Source organism: Amphiura filiformis, chromosome 16 (assembly GCF_039555335.1).
Source record: "Amphiura filiformis chromosome 16, Afil_fr2py, whole genome shotgun sequence".
NCBI lineage: Eukaryota > Metazoa > Echinodermata > Ophiuroidea > Amphilepidida > Amphiuridae > Amphiura > Amphiura filiformis.
In genome coordinates, this window is record NC_092643.1 from 39562412 (window position 1) to 39584552 (window position 22141).

The 22141-nt window shown below is 38.2% G+C and overlaps 1 protein-coding gene across 1 annotated transcript; it reads right to left on the minus strand.

Annotated features, from left to right (window-relative positions):
• Positions 1-564: 564 nt before the first annotated feature.
• Positions 565-17873, minus strand: LOC140136407 (carnosine synthase 1-like). The gene is made up of 10 exons (XM_072158131.1): positions 17844-17873; positions 17217-17381; positions 8960-9140; positions 7764-8002; positions 6123-6263; positions 5444-5752; positions 3593-3874; positions 2712-2943; positions 1654-2057; positions 565-747 (listed from the first exon to the last, which is right to left on the minus strand). Exons 1-10 carry the CDS (start codon positions 17871-17873, stop codon positions 565-567), a joined length of 2166 nt encoding a protein of 721 aa, XP_072014232.1.
• Between the last annotated feature and the right edge of the window lie 4268 nt (positions 17874-22141).

Below are 22141 nucleotides of genomic sequence, written 5' to 3' on the forward strand. Positions count from 1 at the left end.
ATCTATGAGGTTGATACTGGAACATTGCATGATGGGATATAAGAAGAACGTCTATGTTGACATCAGTGAGTACGTATATCCCGATAGGCTCAAAGGGAGCTGAACCCCGAGAGTGGAACCCAACACGAGCGCTTTTTAAACGCATAGCATGCGCAAGTTGCAATTATGAAAATGGTCTTTACACGCCGTGCTATTCGTGATGTTAAGCTATTACCGTACTTCCTTGATGTGTCATGCGATTCGCCATAATACGCTATAAGAAATTTATTTCTGGGGTGATTTTGCGATTATGAAAATGGTCTGTCTACATGAGTGCTATTCTTTCTGTTATTTTTATTTCGATTTCAAGCTCTTGCTCTCGAAAACCACTGTGCGTGCGGTCCTCATATGCCGACTCAGTGAGTGGTGTAGCACGCGAATGTTTATATAATACAGTCCATAAAGTTTCCCTATTTTCAGCTGAGGGAGAAGTGATTTAATATAAAATCTAACGGAATAGGATTAGAAACACCTAACAGACTTCGACCGAATTTGACGTTACATTTTGTAGTATAGCGAGAATCCCTAGACTATACCTTTCGTCTTTAAGAGCACAGCACACATTGCGGCCAGCGGTCCACAGTCCTCCCAGAATGTGAGGCATCCATTGACTGTGATTTCTTTGTTCCGCAGGATCTTCATGATCTCCCGGGCGTGGGCGTGATCCTGTGTGTGATCCTCGATGTCCAGGTTGATGAACTCGTAAACCTGTAGAGATTTTTTTTGTTGCAGTTTTAGTAAGTTAAGTGATAGGTAATTTTCAAATGTTATTCATTCGTAGTGGAAATATATAATGTTCACTGATATTGCCATAGAATATAAGTTTGCATTCGAATGGGATTCCTTTTCCATCAGAATTGGGTAGATACCAGAACCAAATTTGTTCGATCTTTGGATCGAATGTCGATACTGCTTGTTATTAATATAAATAATAAGGATGATCGACGGCCGACCAAGCATCGAAGATCGAACTAATTTGGATCTATTGCCGTATAAATTTTTTATAATGGTAACTTAATGTACCCTCTTAGCCTAAACTTTTCTCTATAATTTTATAAGTGCCTTTACCCACAGACAGCATGATGTCTGCATCGTATGTATCGGGAATAAATTACCACAGTACCTTGTGGGGTCACGTGTCAGTTAAAGGAAACTTAAGGGCACTACACTCTTTAAAAAGAAAACAGCTCAAAACTTGAGCTGTTATAGGCTGTGAGTAAGCTCAATATTGAGTGCATTTTTAATATACCGTAGTTGAGTACAATTTATTCAACGTGGAGTAATCATATTGACGCAACTTGTTGCGCTGTTCCTTGTTACTCAATATTGAGTAATTTTGAGTGTGATTTTCAATAATTATGTTTGGGACGCTGTCAGCACAGTCAATGCGAAACTCCTATTACTGTGCCACAGTAATATAGATTTCCGTTTTATTTATTTATTTATTTATTTATTTATTTATTTATTTATTTATTTATTTATTTATTTATTTATTTATTTATTTATTTATTTATTTATTTATTTATTTATTTATTCATTTTTTTTTTTTTTTTTTTTTTTTTTAAATTGATTGAGACATCAAAAAGAAAGCACAAACAAAAACAAAACACTGACCTGGTCCTTTGCGAAGTGGTTCGGATTCGATTCGACCAGGATCACCCTGACACCAAGAGCGACTGCGTCGTGCCAGACGAACGCCTTACTGAATCCACCAGCACCAATGATCAGGATATGTTTCCCCCTAAGAACATGGTTCTGGGATCTCTGGATCATGGATCGGACCCATGGTCGGACACTGCGGCCGAGGATCGAGTCTTGCTTTAGCGGTGTTTCACTGTCGTACTCATTATCAGATCGGCACACCTGGTAGATGCTTTGTGCGTTGATCGGTGTGTACTGCTGGGTCAGATGGAACATGAAATCCACCACCTGGCAGTTGAACGTACAGTTGTGGCTATTCACTTCAATGGCCACTGGAATGATTTGACCATCCTCGTCCGTAAGGAAGAAATCAATACCTAAAACAATGAATTGAAATGAACAAGTTACGTAATTATTTTTAAATATCATTTTTGATCTTCATACTAATTGCTGTTTTTAAAGTAAGACGTTATCTTCAAACTCCAGCTGCAGTGATGGACTACAACCATCGTCAAGATGTGTGGGGACACTTAGTCTATATTATGGCTGTTATTTCCGTAATTTTTAACGTGATGAAATGAAGGTTACTTTGGTGTCAAGCCTATACCTTTTCCTAACACTCTAATTCCCCCTCCCCACCAATGAATGTTGGGCGCCAGTAGGCGCCCATGAAAAAAAAATAGATACAACATTGATTGAGGGAGTGAGGGCTTATTTACATTACCCCATCAAAAGTGACCCAACACTTATGACGGCCATTGTAGTTTTTCAAGTACATTTTCAAACTAAATTTGATAACTACCGTACCAGTGGATCTCATTTGCTGGTGTCAAAATTTAGCGTTTTTCAAAAATAATTAAATTGGTGATGATTATATTCAGCGGATGATGTGACGATGTGTCATTTTATTCCACAATATACTTCCATCTTCATAATAATATGATAATGGAGATTAATTTTAGCGCCCACGACCGCCAATGAAGATCTATGAATTAATCCACCACCAACATTAATGCTTGCAATATTCGTACCAATAATATCGGTGTATCCACCAAGACCACCTCTCTGTACTTCGTCCAGTTTACTTTCCTCCTCCATGATGATTCTCATCAGGTCCTCGCCCTTCTTGCGGATGTCACGATCAACAGCACGCCTGACGGCGGGGTCGGTCAAGCCATAAGCCAGTAGGGTGGAGTCGAGACCCTGGCAGACACTGTTGTATCCGTTGATTGGGGAGTCCTTGGACGAAATCCCACAGGTGATCTGTAAAGGTCATAAACAAACATGTTTAAAGAGTATTATTCCTATAAAACAAGTTGTATCATTTATAAACATGATTACCAAATTATACAAGACACGGAGTAAAGCAATAATATCGTAACAGTTGTGTTTTGTTCCTTAAAGGCCCATTCAATGATCCAAACGAAAGTGTCACCAAACTAAAATTGTGTATAAAGTGCAAAAAGTTAGGGGTAAACCATTAATATTGTCATTAGGTATTTTTGCAATGAAAAATTACAGAATGGACAAAGTTGAAGCCACATTCAATCACCATGTAGCTTATTTCTCTTATTTAAGTAGATACATTACAGTTTCCGAATGACCAAATCGCTGAAGAGACATTCAATCCAGGGAGTCAAAAGTAGAAAAGAGATTGCTGTTGTTGAAAGATTATGTTTTAAAGCCACACATATTTTATTTTGTATGTCTGTAATTGACCTTTTCGGTAAATCTCATAAGCCTTTGCGAGTACACCTGAGATGTCGTCATTTGACGTTACGTCGATCTGCGCCGATGCACACATCGTTTATCGAACATCGTTACTGTGCGTGACAAGTCGGCGGGACGTCAAATGACGACATTTCAGGTATACTCGCAAAGGCTTATGGGATTTACCGAAAAGGTCAATTACCGAAGTTGTGACAGGTGTTCCATCAAAATCTCTACAGACGGTCGAGCAGACTCGAAAACTGTGTCTCTTATTAGCCTTCCACAAATCCACCGACTGGCTCCCACTGACAATGGACCGTGGAGAAATGGGCTCCACGAATGTCTCGACGAGAACGGTGTCGGCACCATTTATTTTCTCGAGCAGATCTTTGACAGCGTTGGTGATGGATTCGAGCTTACCGGCCTGGTGAATGGTGACGCCGATACTGCTGTGGGATTCAGGGCCCGATGGCTTAACAACAATCTGAAATAAGAAAGAATGACTCCAGTCAAATTGGTATTTTAACCTAAAACTATTGCTATGATGAGCAGATGAGTATGGCTGCGCCGAAATTGTCTTGCCACCGAAATGCCAAGTCTACTTTGTTCAGCTACGGTAAGACTGTTACGGCACTGTTGAAGATTTACTCACAGCTCATGCTGTTTTTGTTTAAAGTATTTTATACTATTATAATTTAGACAATAGAAAACTATTTCACACTGTCAAATTTTGTATCATACATGTATAGCAGGTATTTTCGACCAAATATGTCAAGAAGAGATGATACGAGTGATCAGATATGTGACTGTACTACAATACGAGATGACGTGCAATTACGTGATACCAGATATCTCGTCCTGTATGTCGTCTCATATCCGACTGGTATCACGTCATCATTATCGTGTGCATTATCTGATTATATCATCCTGTATGGCATCACCTCGTCTTCTCAACATGAGCAAGCTTTTAATTTGTTTGGTCTGGTTTGAATCTTTTGCTTTAGATAGGACCCATCGGGACCCAAGTATGTATCCACACGGAGCGACCGTTTAAACAAACAAACAGGGTACACTATAAACAGTACATATCTGCAAGGAAGTAAGCAGCTGCCGAAATTTTCTAACGGTAAGGCACTTTATGCAATAGCGTCTTACCGACGTAAATAAATAAATAAATGTAGACATTTATATAGCGCTTTATGCCGTAAACAGCCTCTAAGCGCTTTACATTTATTCCGCCGTCATTAGAATATGTCGGAACCACGTTTGTAGCCTACAAGTGGCGCAGGGTCCATCAGTACAACGACTGTGACTACCCCTAACAGCTTCCCATTGCACCTGGGTGGGGCGAGGCAAGCGAGACAAAGCGCCTTGCCCAAGGGCGCAACACGGTGGCGGGACGGGGAATCGAACCCACGCACGTCGAGCAAGCTCTCAGATTATGAGTCCAAGGCCGTAACCACTGAGCCACCGTGCCCGTAAGCCAACTTATTGCCGAAGTAAGCTAATTTCGTCGATAAAGCAATTTCGGTGCACCATATAATGCACTGAATGCTTGTTAAGAAGTTAATCAATCAAGAAATTAACCAACAATAGTCAACGTAAGGTATTCGTGACGACTGCGGGATGGATGGTTACCGGAATAGAAGAATGGGTCACCTTGCAACAAATAAGCCCAATCGCCATTCTAACTTCCGGTTTTTGAGAGCAGTTTTGGGACACTTTGACCTCTGACATATCGGGAAAATTGATATAATTATTATAATTACTTTTCTTATTATTGTTGATCATTAAGAATACTAAATAATTAATTTATAAAATACTAATATTTTTTATATTTGTTTTAATTATTGTAAAACATTTTATATTATATTTTGTACGCACAAAAAAACAATATTTCTGAATTTTCTGAAAGGTCAAAGGACAAAGTGTCCCAAAACTGCAAAAACTGTCCTACAATGCATTGCAAACTTCCAATGCCGATTTGGCTTATTGGATATTGTGCATGACTTTAAAGAAATTTCCTTTAGGAATCTAAAATCCCTAGACTCACCCTCTTGCCAATGACGTTAGGTTTATCCAGGAACTTAGCGATCTCCTGCTCCATAGAGATGGCATGTTCACATACACCATCTTTGAGCTGTTTCTCGATATACACGCACGGGTTGTCCGCGTTCGCCTTGGCGGCCATCTTGGCTAGAGCCTCGATGCGACACGAGCAATCCTGCTCCTGGCACTTTACGTTATGGGTTGGCTTATCGACAGGGGGAGGCTCTTCAACTGGGGTTGGCTCCTCGCTGAGCTTTTTGGCTTTCACACATTTGCCCAACAAACACACTCTGATTGCCTCAGAGTTAGGCACCTAACGAGAGAGAGAGAAAATAATAGTGATTATATGACCAGCGTGAATGACACGCGAAAATCTTAATGTCCAAATATTACAATACTACATGTATTGAGCAATTTAGTAATAATGTTTTAAGATTAACTTTGATAACGTATAGTCTTATCAGAGTCGACACTGTTTGTCGTTCCGTCAAAATACCTTCCGGCAATTTGAATCCTGATCAGACTGTACAGTTGCAGGCTTATTTAAGTCCGCATTGGTTTCAAGAGACAAAAGAATCAGAATCTTTTGAAGGCATGAAAGAATGTATTGCTAAGGACACGTACTCTGATAATCATTACAAAGGGCTGAATTAACTTGATAAAATCTGAAAAATTAAAATTACCATACGCTTGTCTTTCACTCTCAAAGACAATGTCTCCGGGACGACAATCCCTACTTTAGCCATTAGGTAGCGGGTCCATAGTTTGTCGTCTATCATATCACACAGTGGTAGCGAGCTGCTCATCTGACAGTCCAAATTCCTCTGCAAGGAGAGATAATTTTAAGTTTATTCTTTGAAGTCTGCGATTGAATATATTACTCATTAAAGGTATTAAAACAGGTATTTGTAATTTAAAAGGAAGATTCTTAAATTATGACAAAGGGTTAGGTTAGCTACAATGCAAGTTTGCAGTTTTATATCTGTTCAGAAAAGGACGCTATGAGCTACCAAAGGTAGTAGAAATCACCAACGACAGTCTCGAGTGCCAAAACGGGGATTCCTGGCCAAACTTCAAGGTCCCATTTCTCAAGTACGACATAGCCAAAGTTTTGTGTGTGTTCGTTGGTTGTGGTCACTAAAGATTATTCTGATGTACTTTCATCAAAATCTGATGCCACCTCGGAACCTTTCATAAAATTGGTTGAATTTTTTTACATGGAATGACCTATTTATTTATTTTGTAGAATATTTTGCAAAAATTAATTTTTATTATTGTTGTTCACTTGATTCATGATGTTACCATTTATTCGCGTTCTTCATTGATGATTTTTTCCTTCAGTTTGGTAGCCCCACATTGAAAACCTTTCTCGGGAAAACAGGAAATAGCAGGCCAGAGGTGAAGTTGGTTTTCATGCTAATCACCCAGGTCATCAATGCAAACAGATAACAAAATTGGGCCCAATATTGACCCTGTGGAACTGATGCATTGATGGAGGAAGTACTTCATGACTGGCCAGATAAGGCAACTTTGATGGAACGATCTATCAGGTAGCTCCTAATCCAGTTGATCAGCTTGCCAGATACTCCTTTTATCATGAGTTTCGAGCAAAGGCCATTATGCCAGACCTTGTCAAATGCCCTTTTGATGTCCAGGGCAATCAGTGGGAGTTTGACCACTCTTGGGTCAGAATGGTGAGGATGCCAGGTGTGTTGTGGTGTGGCCTAAATTCAAACTGCCTCAGTTGGAAGTACCTCCTTGGAAACCAAGGAGGTACTTCTGAAGTTAGTTCTGTACAACAGCCTCCATGACCTTGCTGATGATGCAGAGCAGAGAGATGGGGCGGTACACAGACGGATTCGACTTCGAATCTCTCTTGTGAATAAGGATGATGCAGTCTTCCATTGGCTTAGGAAAACTCCTTTGGAGAAGCAAAAGCTCGAAAAGTAGGCTACGCGTGGCCTTGCAAGTTCTGCGCTGTACTTCATCAGGGCTCTTGCGGGGATTTTATCAGGACCAGTAGCTTTATCTGGTTGCAGGTTCCTGAGAATCATCTTAACATCGTTGACCTTGAAGTCTATCATTTCCATTGAGCACATTGCTGAATGCTGAACTTCAAGAGCAAATTCTTCTTCTTATCTGAAGCCGGATACCTCAAATTGAGAACCAAATCGACTTTAGGGTTCAACAATCTTTACCGATGTCAGGAGGCTGAACGACTGTAAACTCAGCTCGTCCATCACTTTCGACTATCACTTAATAGAAACAATGATGTGGACAACAAAGTCTCGCTCAATTTGCAAAACGTCAATGTATACCCTCACCTCAAAGTCCGAGCCCCAGTCTTTCAGGCCATGGGTTATGGCACTGGTGAAAAAGTTAACCAGGTAGGTCACACGTCTGGGCGGTGAGAACTCGTCAATGTATGTGGCCCCGCCCTTGTGGAATGTGATGGCCTTGTGCACGTACACGCTGTACATACTCCTGTTGTCTCTAGAGGGTTCCTTGGACACCCAAGACTGGGATAAGATTAGGTGACTGCTATCGGACACCTGTTGTCCGCCTGTAATACACAATAAGAATAAAATGTTAAATATGAGCTGCGCCACGGATTATCTACAGTCTCGGGGCCAGACTGCTTGTGGCTCAACCGCGAATCCAGTTGATTTTGACTAACATCAAGTTTGTAACGCCGTTCACAATTGGTCAATAACATAGAACTGCGGTGATCAGATATGTGCCTATTCTCGGCCAATACCGTATATATGGCAACAGACTGCATGTGTGACGAACATACATATCAAAGTCGATGACAACATTTAGTTGCAACCAATTACAGGAGCCCTGTTTGTGCCGTTTCGCTAGAAGATTTGATGTTATTATGTCTTGTATGTTCACGATCGAGCTACATGCAGTTTCGGTCTGAGAGAAATTTCTACTTGAATATCGAAAAGCTTTAGACTAAGATCAAAACACGCGCAAACTGAACAGTGTGTAATTTTGTAAACTGTTTGATATGCAATCCATGTGAGTTCACCCCTACCCATGCTCATGGAAAGAAATTGAAAAAATAACCTTTTTAGCCCATTAACACAAATTGCATAAGTCAAACTACTTTCTAATACTGAAGTAATCTAAGCTGAATAATAAGCCCAATCGCCATTCTTACTTCCGGATTTTGAGAGCAGTTTTGGGACACTTTGACCTCTGACATATCGGGAAATTTTCTTATTATTGTCATAATGTTGATCATTAAAAATACAAAATAATTATATACAAAATATTTTTTATATTTGTTTAAATTATTGTAAAACATTTTAGATTATATTTTGTACGTACAAAAACCCAATATTTCTGAATTTTCTGAAAGGTCAAAGGGCAAAGTGTCCCAAAACGGCAAAAACTGTCCTACAATGCATTGCAAACTTCCCATGCCGATTTGGCTTATTATATTGGATAATTTGATACGACATTGTATTTTTTTGTGAACATACAACATAAAACATTTCTGTCAACATACATTCTAGCAGCATTCCAATGCATTCATACGGAGCCGAGAGCACTGCTACGATAACTCCCTCTTTGTTGACGTTCCGTCTTGGCGTAGACGTTCGATCTACAGTCTCCGGAAACCCTGTCTCGTACAGGGTGTATTGAATAGAGTTGTAAAACTTCTCAACCTCCTCTTCAGGTTTATGTACCTGTAGACAAAACAAATATTCCCAGATGTCTGTATTAGATTTACCCTAATGGTGTTATCATAACCCTTTTTGACAGAAAGATGTATAAAATCTAACCCAATTATAATCAAAGTACATATATCACATTTCATTTTAATGAAGTAAATGACCCTTTCTCCCGCCCTTTCTGCATACATGTGCCATTTATCCATGCCGTTTATTTTATTTTCCTCTCAAACATAAGTTAACTACCTTCGACTATATTTATAAATACGTATCATGATGCAGTCATGTATACAGTAGAATTCAATTCGACCTTTGCAGGACTTAAACCCCATTAAAAGCTATTAAACCAAGATAACACTCATTGAAAACAGCTCAACTGATTAAATCATATCTTCTCTGGTTAAATACACACAACATATGTGTCTGCTTTACACGTACAATGGAGCAATGAGCTGGGATTATACTTTCAGTTGAATGAACGATTATAAAGCGAGCGCTAGAGAACAATTCTGTGTGGTCTTTGTTTACGAAATGAGACAATACGTGCTTATTGTTAACCAGCGTTCTTGAAAATGAGAAACATGGTGGTTTGCAGACTTAACACGGTTTGGAAATAATTTCTTCATATTTTTTGGTGTTATCTGTCGTTTACATATCCTTCCTAAAACACCAAAGTACGCATATTTCCAAACATCTAAAGTAGCTTAAAATTTAGGACATGTTACAAAACTATATTTTCTAGAATTTTAGAAGAGTACTTTTAATATTGGCCGGTCAATGGGAAAGAGCACTGTGTATTGTGTATATGAAAACGGACAGTAACTGCAGTATGTTTATAAACACGCACGTGTATGGCAGGCCGAGTGTCCAATAACCTCGAACTCTTGGATTTTCGATCGAAAATTGGATTTTCAACCGATAATCCAAGATTTTCGAGTAAAACGTGGACTTTCACCTGAAAATTTGTATCGGTCCGTACATGACAAACTTGGATTTTCAGTCCATAATCCAAGATTTTCGACTTGAAAATCCAATATTTTCAAAATAGTGGAAAAAACTTGGATTTTTGACCGAAAATCCAAGATTTTCGACTTGCAGCAGTGAAAATCCAAGTTTTTCACTTTGATAATCCAAGATTTTTAGATTAAGCTGAAAAACTTGGATTATCAACCGAAATTCCAAGTAGTGTACGCCCATGTCCAATAACTCGAAAATCTTGGATTATCAAATCGAAAAACTTGGATTTTCAAAGTGAAAATCTTGAATTTTCGACTTACTACACATTGCAACTGATGAAATCGAAAATCTTGGATTATCGGTCGAAAATCCAAGATTTTCGATTTACTATGTCCTATAATTTGAAAATCTTGGATTATCAAAATAAAAATCCAACCTTTTCAATTTGATAATCCAAGATTTTCGAACTAAGCTAAAAAATAACTTGGATTTTTCAATCGATAATCCAAGATTTTCAGGTGAAAGTCCAAGTTTTACTCGAAAATCTTGGATTATCGGTTGAAAATCCAAGATTTTCGCCGAAAATCCAGATTTCGAGGTTATTGGACACTCGGCCTGCCATACACGTGACCCATGGGCACCACATACCAAGACCACCAAGCATGAGCAAATCCTCTACCATTGAAAAGGATAAGAACTCTTTGATAAATATCAACAAATTTAAGTATTAATTAAATAGCAAAATTATTACACATAGGGGGATTCCGATTTTTTTTTAATTTGTAAAATGCAGGCCTTGCTGCCTAGTTTTTAAAGGCGAGTGGTTAATCACTCGCTAGCACGATGGTCGGCGAGTGGTCGAATCTATCTCTAGTATGAATGATGCTAGGTGAGCGCTGCCATTCTGCTCGGTATACAGGCTGAGTCAAAAAGAAGTAAACTCATGTTTGAGGAGCTGTAACTCGAGATCTGCAAAGAGCAAAATCTACACGTCTAAATTAAAAAAAGAATTGTTGCAATTGCTCACAGCAAACTAAAGTTATACTCATTTGAATACAACCACCCATTTTTGTAGCTGCACACGGCTGATTGATTTTCATCCATTTCAATTTCGAAGAATCAGCAAAGTGCTACCAGGATTCATTGTTGAAAAGACAACTTTTGCTTTTAATTAATATTCAACAACGTCCATGACGGTACTATAGTTTGTAGGGATACCAATTCAAGTCTTTACGATCGATCCGGCAGAAGCTTGATTGGGGAATGTTGGGTAAAGGATTGAGCTGATCTTTGGTCATGCTGTAACGCATGTCACGTGTGATCTAGCAGTTTGTGGTCTGCCTGAAGCTTCCGGCTGTCTATTCCTTATAGTACCAATGCACATTGAGCTTGTTCACATTCTTATACCGTAAAAACTCGATAGTTAACACATGTGCTTACTATCGAGCGCTTTTAAAACATGCAAACAAACATGAAGAGCCCCATCCACAAAATTGTCAAGGGTTTTGAGCAAATCATCGATACGCATAGTTATATACGAACAAGTAAACCTGTAAATGTGTGTCTCAACCCCATTAGCTCAGTTGGTAAAGCGCCGGACTTTGGTACAATTTCACGTTTTCAAAAGCGATCGATAGTAAGCACATATGCTAACTATCGAGTTTTTACAGTATACTGCTCCCTCACATGAAACCCGGTTAGCTGTAGGAAATTGGAGACAACAAAGACGCTGAACTTCAGTGGGACTCTTAGTTTCATGATACTTCGTCGACAGAAACGTGCGCTCCCGTGCAGTAAATTGTGGTGCCATGTTGTCATTTGGCCCGTTTTATTGTAATGTAGTGCAATGAGGTAAAATTCATATTGAAAAGAGCCCTTTAACAGGAATTATTGGTCGAAACCACACCTGCCACAGAACGTTATTTGCATTTGGATATCGCGCCTTACCAATCAATATAATACGTAGGCTCTACTTAGGAAGTGAAACCGTGTGCAGCTACAAAAATGGGTGGTTGTATTCAAATGAGTATAACTTGAGTTTGCTGTGAGCAATTGCAACAATTATTTTTTTTATTTAGATGTGTAGAATCTGCTCTTTTCAGTGATATTTTCATTTTTAGCAGATTCCTTACAGATCTTGAGTTACAGCCCCTCAAACATGAGTTTACTTCTTTTTGACTCAGCCTGTATTGTATCCAGTGATGCCAGAAGCATTAACATTTAGGGGGAACTTTATTACCGGTTTGACTGGGCATTTATAGCGCGGGAGCGCGAGTAAAATTTCAAGTGTTGGCCCAAAACATAGTGTTTTTTCGTGCATTGTAGGTACATTTATTAGTCGCTATCAGGAGTCCAAAGGTAAATTACCTGTTAATCTTGGTCCTGCAGGCTCAATGCAGATAATATTAAAAGGTCCTAATAACCCAAATATAAATAATATTTACAGGGGCCCAATGGTAAAGTACTTTTTTCAGCTCACACGAAGAAACAAGGAATTTTCACACATAACAGATCAACTTTCTATTTTTAAATTTTACGAACTTTCTTTTGTAAGGGTTTGTAAGCTCCATTAACTTTGTTCGCAATATACCAGGTGATGATTGTTATGATTTGTATTTTTTTTCATTTTATCGTTTCATGTGAAATTTAAAATATACATGATTATAATTATTACTTTCATTGCAACTTTTAATTGTTGATGAATCCTTAAGGGGGTACTACATCCCTGTTGTGCCTGTTTTTGCAATTTTCTCAAAAATTATAGCGCATTGGTTACAAGTAAGATATGTATATTATAGGGGCAAAGACTACAACTACGGCACTGAAAATTTTATTTCAACACAGATAACAGTTGTGGAGTTACAGTCAAAAATGAGGGAAAACCAATATTTGATCAATAAATCAATAACTATTTGCCTTGAGTTGCCGCATTTTCAGTGTAGTTGTAGTCCTTGCCCCTACAATATACATATCTTAATGGTCACCAACGCGCTATAATTTGTGAGAAAATTGCAAAAACAGGCACAAAATTGGCCAGGGGTGTAGTACCCCCTTAAATCCGCGGGTTTTTTTTGTTCTCATGGCTTAATGCTTCAAATTGAGTGTAAATTAATTGAATTTTTGGTGATTTGCAGCGAGCGATGTTTACTGTGTATGGCGAGTGGAAAATCGCTCACTAGAAATCGATGCCATACCCTGCCAAAGCCTTACTGATGTCCAGGCATGATGCAGTCATGTCTACAGTAGAATTCATCTCGACCTTTGCAGGACTTAAACCCCATTAAAAGCTATTAAACCAAGATAACACTCATTGAAGCAGCTCAACTGATTAAATCAGATCTTCTCTGGTTGTACACAAGTGTCTGTTTTCAATGTGCGACATCGCAATAAAGCTGGTATTATAGCTTCAGTTGGGTAACCGATTATAAAGGAAACGAAAGGAAACAATGGTATGTGTACCTTTGTTCACGAAATGAGACAAAGACCTGCTTTTTGTTAACCAGCATTCTTCAAAATGAGCAACATAATGATTGTTGACTTAACACGGTTTGGAAATAATTTCTTCATATTTTTGGTGTTATCTGTCGTTTACATATATCCTTCCTAAAACACAAAAGTGCGACCCTCTCCAAACATCTAAATTAGCTAAAAATTTAGGACATGTTACAAAACTATATTTTCTAGAACCTATTTAGAATAGTTAAAATGTAGCTTGTACCGTTTTTTTGTGGCATCCTTCAGAGGTGAGCGGTCCGATACCAATATTTTCGGTCAAATCTCCATTCAATTAACACGGGGAGTTGGCTAGCTATGCCTTGCCCTCACTCATATTTTACAAAAGTGCGACTATTTCTGAACATCTAACCTGGCTGTAATTTTAGGTCATGTTAGAGAAATATATTTGCTAGAAGTTTGGAGAATAGCTAAAATATTGGCTGGTTATTTTTCACACAGTGATGTTAACTAAGCAAGTGCCCATTCTTCCAACGTACATCATTTGTAGAGTTCACGCGTCAATGGTGAGAGCACTGTGTATTGTGTATAGGAAAACGGCCAGTAACTGCAGTATGGCAGGCAATTGTACTTTCTTCTCTGTCATTATTGCAGTTTGATAGCTGCTAGGAGATTATGTTAGGGCGTCAGACTCAGAGGTGGAATGGCCAGCCCTGCAACCAAATATTCAAATTCGTTGGTCGTGATCCGTGAGCAGATTTAGTCAAATTCTTTCGGTCCGTCCGTTTAATCACTTCACTAGCTTTCGTGACAAGTAATGCAGAATTTGGGAGGTTAAACGAAGCACCCATCAGGAAATCCAGACACATTTGACATGGTCAGAAGAAAACTGCTCGCTGCAATGTGGATAAATTTGTAAATGAATCAGGTGTCTGGCAAAGATCATTCTCTGCTTAGCAGCAGCTGCTCTCCAATAGTGCTTGCCTTTCTTCACTTAGTAAATTGAATTTCTACTTACAGTATATGCTTCGACTATATTTATAAATGCGTATTTATAAATACGGAAGTGAACACTTCCACGCAGCCATAACAGCTTGTAGACATTAAGTCTCGAAGTGACCTTCTACATTACGGGTGATCTTCCTGTACATTTGAATGCAAAAAGGCGAAAAACAACGCGAGACTGTGCAGCAAAATTGTCTATTGTTCAACTTTGTGATTATATTGTAAACGTTTCCGTCGATCAATATTTTTTCCCGTCGGCAAATATTTTCAAAATGTTGTTTTTGATAACATATTCAAGCCTTGCCGTTTGAGGCAAGCGATCACTCTCGCTTTGATGAAGATGAGTCGCTGGTTTCCTACGATGTTTCAGCCCTGTTTACCAGCATCCCGATTGATAGCGCCCAATACGGACCAGTATTTGCACTTTGAAAGCCACCATCCACTTCAACACAAACTTAGTGTGGTCAAAACACTGTTCCATAGAGCTGACAATATCGTAACCGAGAAGGAGGATTGCGATCAGGAACTTTCGCATATAAAGGGTGCGCTTTCCAGATGTGGATACGAGAACTGGACTTTTTCTAAAGCTACTCAGAAAGAAAAAGAAACCAAAAACCAACAACACTGCAGTCACATCTGGCTCTGGCTTTAAAAGAAAGCCGCCTCTCACGCTTCTCCCGTATGTGAAAGGAGTTTCAGAGAAACTCAAGCGCATTTTTGGCACCTACATAGTTCAGACCGCTTTTAAACCGCTCAGTACTCTCCGTCAACAGCTTGTTGCTCCGAAGGACAAGTCCAAGATTGTAGATAAATCAGGTGTGGTGTACCGTATTCCGTGTTCGGGCTGCGAGAGTGTGTACATCGGCGAGACTGCACGGGCTTTTGGTGATCGTCTGAAAGAACACACGTCACAAAGCAAAAGTGCGGTCAAAAGTTCTGCTGTCGCAGAACATCTTAAGAACACAGGTCACAAATTGGACTCCCCCAATATCAAGATTGTCAAGAAGGAAAGCAAGTTCCTAAATCGGAAGATAAAGGAGTCCATAGCCATCAGACAGGAAAAACAAGTCAAGCTCAACAGAGACGGGGCACAGCGATATTTCATCTATTGACCACGTACCAAATTATTATTTCTCTACTGGACTCGAACCCAAGACTGCATTGTAGTTTATTTCAAGGTTGTACCAAGCACGGCCAGAGCATGTTCAAGAGACAATACCAGGCATTAATCATGAGGGCTACGTATACCATGCTGGTTTCATGAATACTCGGATTTACTCTTTTGTTCATATTGCTAACAGAGTATTCTTGTGATGAGTTTATAAAAATCGCTCTAGGAATTTTAGAGTTTAACTGATACCATGAGGTATATTTACATTCCATTCGGTACATAACTGCAAACTGAAACTCGCTTCTATTAACCTCTACTTGTTCAAGTATGTCTGTGTACTATAATACATCCGAAAGCATGCCGAGGCGTGGAATATGTAGTAAAAGGCAGGTCCGATAAAATCCGAAGATATGACCAAATTGATGGTTGAAGGCGGAAAATTCCGCTAAACGGCGGAAGATGCCATATGCATGTATGTGTGCATTGTACTTGCATACACCTAGAAAACTTCCAAAATTCTCAACAAAACTCGAAAAATATTGTAAAATTGGAATACAAAATGTCATCATCATATTGGCCTTTGATGAAAATTTTATCAAAATAGCCCTTCGGAAATTGCTTGAATCGATTCAAATATCAACCCATTTATTTTCTACAATACAGTATGTATTCTTGGGAATATGAGAGTTGTAAAATGATCTTCTACATGAATGGTTTTGTTTCGGTACATAACTGCAAACTGAAACTCGCTTCTATTAACCTCTACTTGTTCAAGTATGTCTGTGTACTATAATACATCCGAAAGCATGCCGAGGCGTGGAATATGTAGTAAAAGGCAGGTCCGATAAAATCCGAAGATATGACCAAATTGATGGTTGAAGGCGGAAAAATCCGCTAAAAGGCGGAAGATGCCATATGCATGTATGTGTGCATTGTACTTGCATACACCCCAGAAAACTTCCAAAATTCTCAACAAAACTCGAAAAATATTGTAAAATTGGAATACAAAATGTCATCATCATATTGGCCTTTGATGAAAATTTTATCAAAATAGCCCTTCGGAAATTGCTTGAATCGATTCAAATATCAACCCATTTATTTTCTACAATACAGTATGTATTCTTGGGAATATGAGAGTTGTAAAATGATCTTCTACATGAATGGTTTTGTTTTGAAAGTGGTTGTACGGGTAGTTTTGCATAGTTCAATTACTCGGGATGTTTCGGAAACGCCTCAAAATATCGCCGTCAAACATATCCGTATATCAAGAGATGGCGCTATTTTTGGGGTAGGGAAATATCGCTGTGCGGGGGCCGGGATCTTCCAAGGATTTACGACTGTCTTCTAGAAACACCTAAATCATCCAAGTGTGAAGAAGACAGTCAGCCAGTCATTACTGCCTGAGGATGGTAACTGTTAGTTACCGAAAATATTAGCAGGTAAATATTTATTTATTTGCCTTCAGTTTCCGTTGAAAGTTTTAAAATTGTCTTGGTTATTTTAACTACCGGAACGTATGAGCCTACATAGCAGCAATATTATAAGTAAACAATCTCTATAATTACCTGCCATTTCTTGGTACTTGCAAAAGGAGCGCCTAAGTTCACATTGGTTTCCCAGGCGATGTACGTTCCATGGGCCACGGAGTATCCGTCCTCTTCGTAATCTCCCGTCTTAGGGATACAACCGAGCACTGCTTGTTCCTTCACAACGAGCTGAATATCCTCCACCTGGGATAATATAGGGGGAGACACAGTTTTTAAATAGTATTTGTGTACATAATATCTTATAAATGTTATTATTAGTAACATCAGGAAAGTTATCTGATCATTTTAGGCCGAAATGAGGAGGTAAAATGAAAAAAAAAACTACTTACTGACTTGGCTGTTTCGTGTCAAATGACACGAATTGTCATCATTCCAAGATTTTGACAGTGCCCTCTGTCGTTATTCCAGAATTACGACAGTTCCAGGTTTTTGATGCAGCCTGTCATGACTTGGAACTGTCAAAATTCTGACAATTCCATCTTTTGACAGACTGTGTCAGAAACCTGAACTGTCGGAATTCCAAAATTTTGACAATTCCAAATTTTTAACAGGCTGCGTCAGAAACCTGGAATTGTCAGAATTCCTGAGCCGGTCGCGTCTTGGTCGAGCTGGCAACGGCTATATATAATTTGACATGAGGCTGACATCCTTATAGTATGTTTTCGATACAGCCATTTGTGTTGCGCATGACAGTTGACAAGCTATATTCTGTCAATCAACTTGTTGCCCAGCATCGGTAAACAAATTTAACAATAGGGGATGATAGAAGGTGACAAAATAAGCTAAAAAGGGAATTTTACACCTTTTTTAATGTTTTTTATTTCACACGATTGGTGTGTTTTCTTACGTGTAAGATAATAATTAAAAACATCGGTCGATTGTTTTGCAAAGTTTTAAAAATAACGGTTACTTAATGAAATAACAGAAATTTAGCAAAACGCGACGAGGTTTATTTGCCCGTAAGAGAGCTCTATTGTTCCGCTATTGTATCCGCTATTGTATCCACTATTGTATTCTATTCATAAAATCTACTGCAAGAATCGCGGCAATCCCTGATATTGCTGGTGTCTACCACCGGCGTTTCGCATTTATTAACATTCAAAATGATCCGATACTCTTACATTTATAGACTTATTTGTGCTTTTTATATAATATTCAGAAATTGCAATTATGAAAACTACAAACTTTGAAAGTGAAAATATATTAACATCGAAAATATATCATACTTAAATTCTATAGAATCTATAGATACCCAACCCAGAAGTGCCCATTTATTTTCTAAATTTTTGAGTGAACACGATAATGCGATTGATTTTCTTACACGTAAAAATACGGCCAATTCAGAGAGAAAATCTTGTTTCTCGTATAGGGCCTACTATAGACATTTTTTTGTTAGCTGGCCGCTGAGCTACATCTTTTTACTAATTATAGATACGTCAAAACGTGTTCCCATGTTGAAAGTGTACAAGCTATTTCTACTTGCTTTAAAGAGAGCACAATTGAATGAAGACGATTTATTTGTGCCAGGATTTCATTTAATATAGCTATTTTTATTTTAATAATACCCCATACCTAACAAGAACATAAGAAAATATTGTAAAGGCCATAAATATACGCACTCGTGCATAGGGAGACAAACATGGTAAAGTTAATCTGTTCTTTTCATTCTCGTTCATTAACCTTTGGAACATTTCACACGCATGATGTTTGCATCAATGCCTTCTCGGCAATCTAGGGCATAGGCCTATAGTCATTTAAATCGTGAAACCGTAGAACGATCTGTTGGTCAGCATAGATATTGAATAAAATTGAATCCCATCACATCAATTCAAAGCTACACCCTTATTGGAAATACCAGCGGCTTCAAATGAATTGACAATAACTTGAAATTTGAACATTTTGAGATAAATCCATATCATGGGTAATGTGAGGGCGTCTTTCCATTGGTGACATCCCGAAATCACCACCATGCCACCAAATAATGAAAAGTAATTGAACAAATGGTCTTGTTCAACGATGTTTTATTATAAAATTATACACTGACGTTTCGTACAAAAGTACTTTATCAAAGTGAGCAAAATAGAGAATGTCTGCGAGCGCGGAAAACAAAAATGAGAAACGCGATGTTAAAGGTGCGTACTAGAAATGTCGCAGACAAACTCTAGATATTAAATGAAATGCAAAGAAAGAGGAATTTAAGAGAGAGTGATGAAAATAAAGGAAAAGAAAGAGAGGAAGAAAGAAAGAAAGAAAGAAAGAAAGAAGGTGAAAAAGAATGGAAGAAAGAAAGAATGAGATAAAGGGAAAAAAAGAAAGGAAGGAAAAGGAAAAGAGAAGAAAGAAATAAAGAAAAGAAAAAGAACTAAAAAGGAAAGGAATAATGAAAGTAGGCCTATGAAAGAAAGAAAAACGAAAGAAAGCAGGAAAGAAAGAAAGAGAGAAAGAAAGAAGGAGAGAAAGAAAGAAAGAGAGAAAGAAAGAAGGGAAAAAGAAAATGAGGAAACACAGTAAATTAGTACAAAAAACTGCTATAATGGAGAGAATGAAGATCTACCAAATGGGCAGGGCGTGACCAAAAGGAAATTAAAGTTTGAATGCAGCTGCTCTCGTTCCGCTTGGGTTGAATACACTCTATATATAGTCATCAATATTTCGTTTCCAGTCCCTGGCTGAACATTTTGGTTCAGCTATTAATTTTTTTATAATTCTTTTACCCCATGCAGCTGATTGGGGTGGTTACGGGTCGTTAAAACCACTAACCGCGAAATGAGGATATCGAACTATATAGTTTGCCCCGCAGGGCTACAAAATACTGCTAACCGCGAAATATGGATATCCAACTAGTTTGCCCATCGAAGCTGTAAAAAACCACTCATCGCGAAATATGGATATCCAACTAGTTTGCCCGCAGGGCTACAAAGAACCACAAACCGCGAAATATGGATATCCAACTAGTTTTGCCCCGCAGGGCTACAAAGAACTGCTAACCGCGAAATATAGATATCCAACTAGTTTGCCCCTCGAAGCTTCAAAAAACCACTCATCGCAAAATATGGATATCCAACTAGGTTGCCCCGCTGGGCTACAAAGAACCATTAACCTCAAAATATGGATATCCAACTAGTTCGCCTCGCATGGCTACAAAGAACCACTTACTATCCGAAATATGGATATCCAACTAGTTTGCCCATCGAAGCTTTAAAAAACCACTCATCGCGAATATGGATATCCAACTAGTTTGCCCCGCAGGGCTACAAAGAACCACAAACCGCGAAATATGGATATCCAACTAGTTTTTTTTCGCAGGGCTATACAAAGAACTGCTAACCGCGAAATATAGATATCCAACTAGTTTGCCCCTCGAAGCTTCAAAAAACCACTCATCGCAAAATATGGATATCCAACTAGTTTGCCCCGCTGGGCTACAAAGAACCATTAACCTCGAAATATGGATATCCAACTAGTTCGCCTCGCATGGCTACAAAGAACCACTTACCGCGCAATATTTTTACCTCAAAAAAGAATTAATATCTACCAAAAAACGTTTCAAAACGTAAAAAGGGGCCAAGTTTAAAAATCTTTCCTGTGTGGCTTTTCACCCTTTTTTAAACTTGGTCCCATTTATGAAAGTTTCTAAAGACCCATACGAAGTCATCTTTAGGCTACTTGTTTGTTTTCTTAGTTGTCAGTGTTCATTTTGTAGAGTAAATTAATTAATGTTCGTGCTTGATTGAAGTTTTCCCGTAAAGACGTTATAATGTATTTTGATTTAAGCAAAAGTAGCAAATACTCACTTTGTTAAATTCTTCATCGTCTTGTGCGATTCTGCGCCTTATGTACAGATGTAGGGCATATATGTAGCAGGTTGACAGCAGTCAATTTGCTAAGTATATATAATACTCTACTACTCTTTATGAACACGCAATATTATAATGAAACATAAACCTTCAAATGTTTTTGATAATACATAGCCTACGTCATATTGCACCGCTTTCGAACAGTCTTAAACCTAATTGTTGCATGTAGAAATTAGGACTCATTCTTCATGTTATTACGGTACTACTTTACTGAATGGGACCAAGTTTAAAAAAGGGTTAAAAGCCACACAGGAAAGAATTTTTAAACTTGGCCCCTTTTTACGTTTTGAAACGTTTTTTGGTAGCTATATTTTTGCAGCTGACAAAGCCATCAAAGACTTTATATAACCTTAACGCTTCATATGTTTTATCGTCTTTCAACATTATTGTATTTAAATGTAATTCAAAAGCATTTAGCATATTTATTGGCCGATACGATCTGCATCATGATTTCTTTGCCAGAATGCGTGTTAGGAAAGTATTATGGTATTATGGTTAATGTTTCATGTTTTTTCGTTATCTACTAAGATGGCATTTAGGGCCTAACAAAATAGAAAATGATTAATACATTTAGCAGCGCGCGTTTTGGAAAAATCTTTTGTTTTATGTTGATGTTTTATGTTTGTTTGTTTTGTCGCTATCTACTGAAGATAGCATTTATGGCGCAGCGGGTATGTCTATAAAACAGATATTAATTCATACATAAGCATTTAGCATTTTCATCGGCCAATTATTATAACTGTATTATATTTTAATTATTTGTTTGGATGAAATTTGATGAAATAAAACTGAACTGAACTGAACTGAACTCCAGTTGAACCCGCAGCTTCGTCTCTTTTACTATTTTTGAACAAGCGCCCAGCTATACGCTTGTTAAACAAATGTGTTTCTATAAGTTGGTGGTTCATGTTTTTCATCATCTACTGAAGATAGCATTTCGGGCTTAATACGTACAGGAGATAATTCATACATTTAGCAAAATGCGTGTTAGGAAAGTCTCATGGTATATTTTAATATGGGTGTTTTTTTTCGCTATCCACTCAAGAAAGTATTTACTTCGCTGAAAATACAGAAATGTTGAAAAAA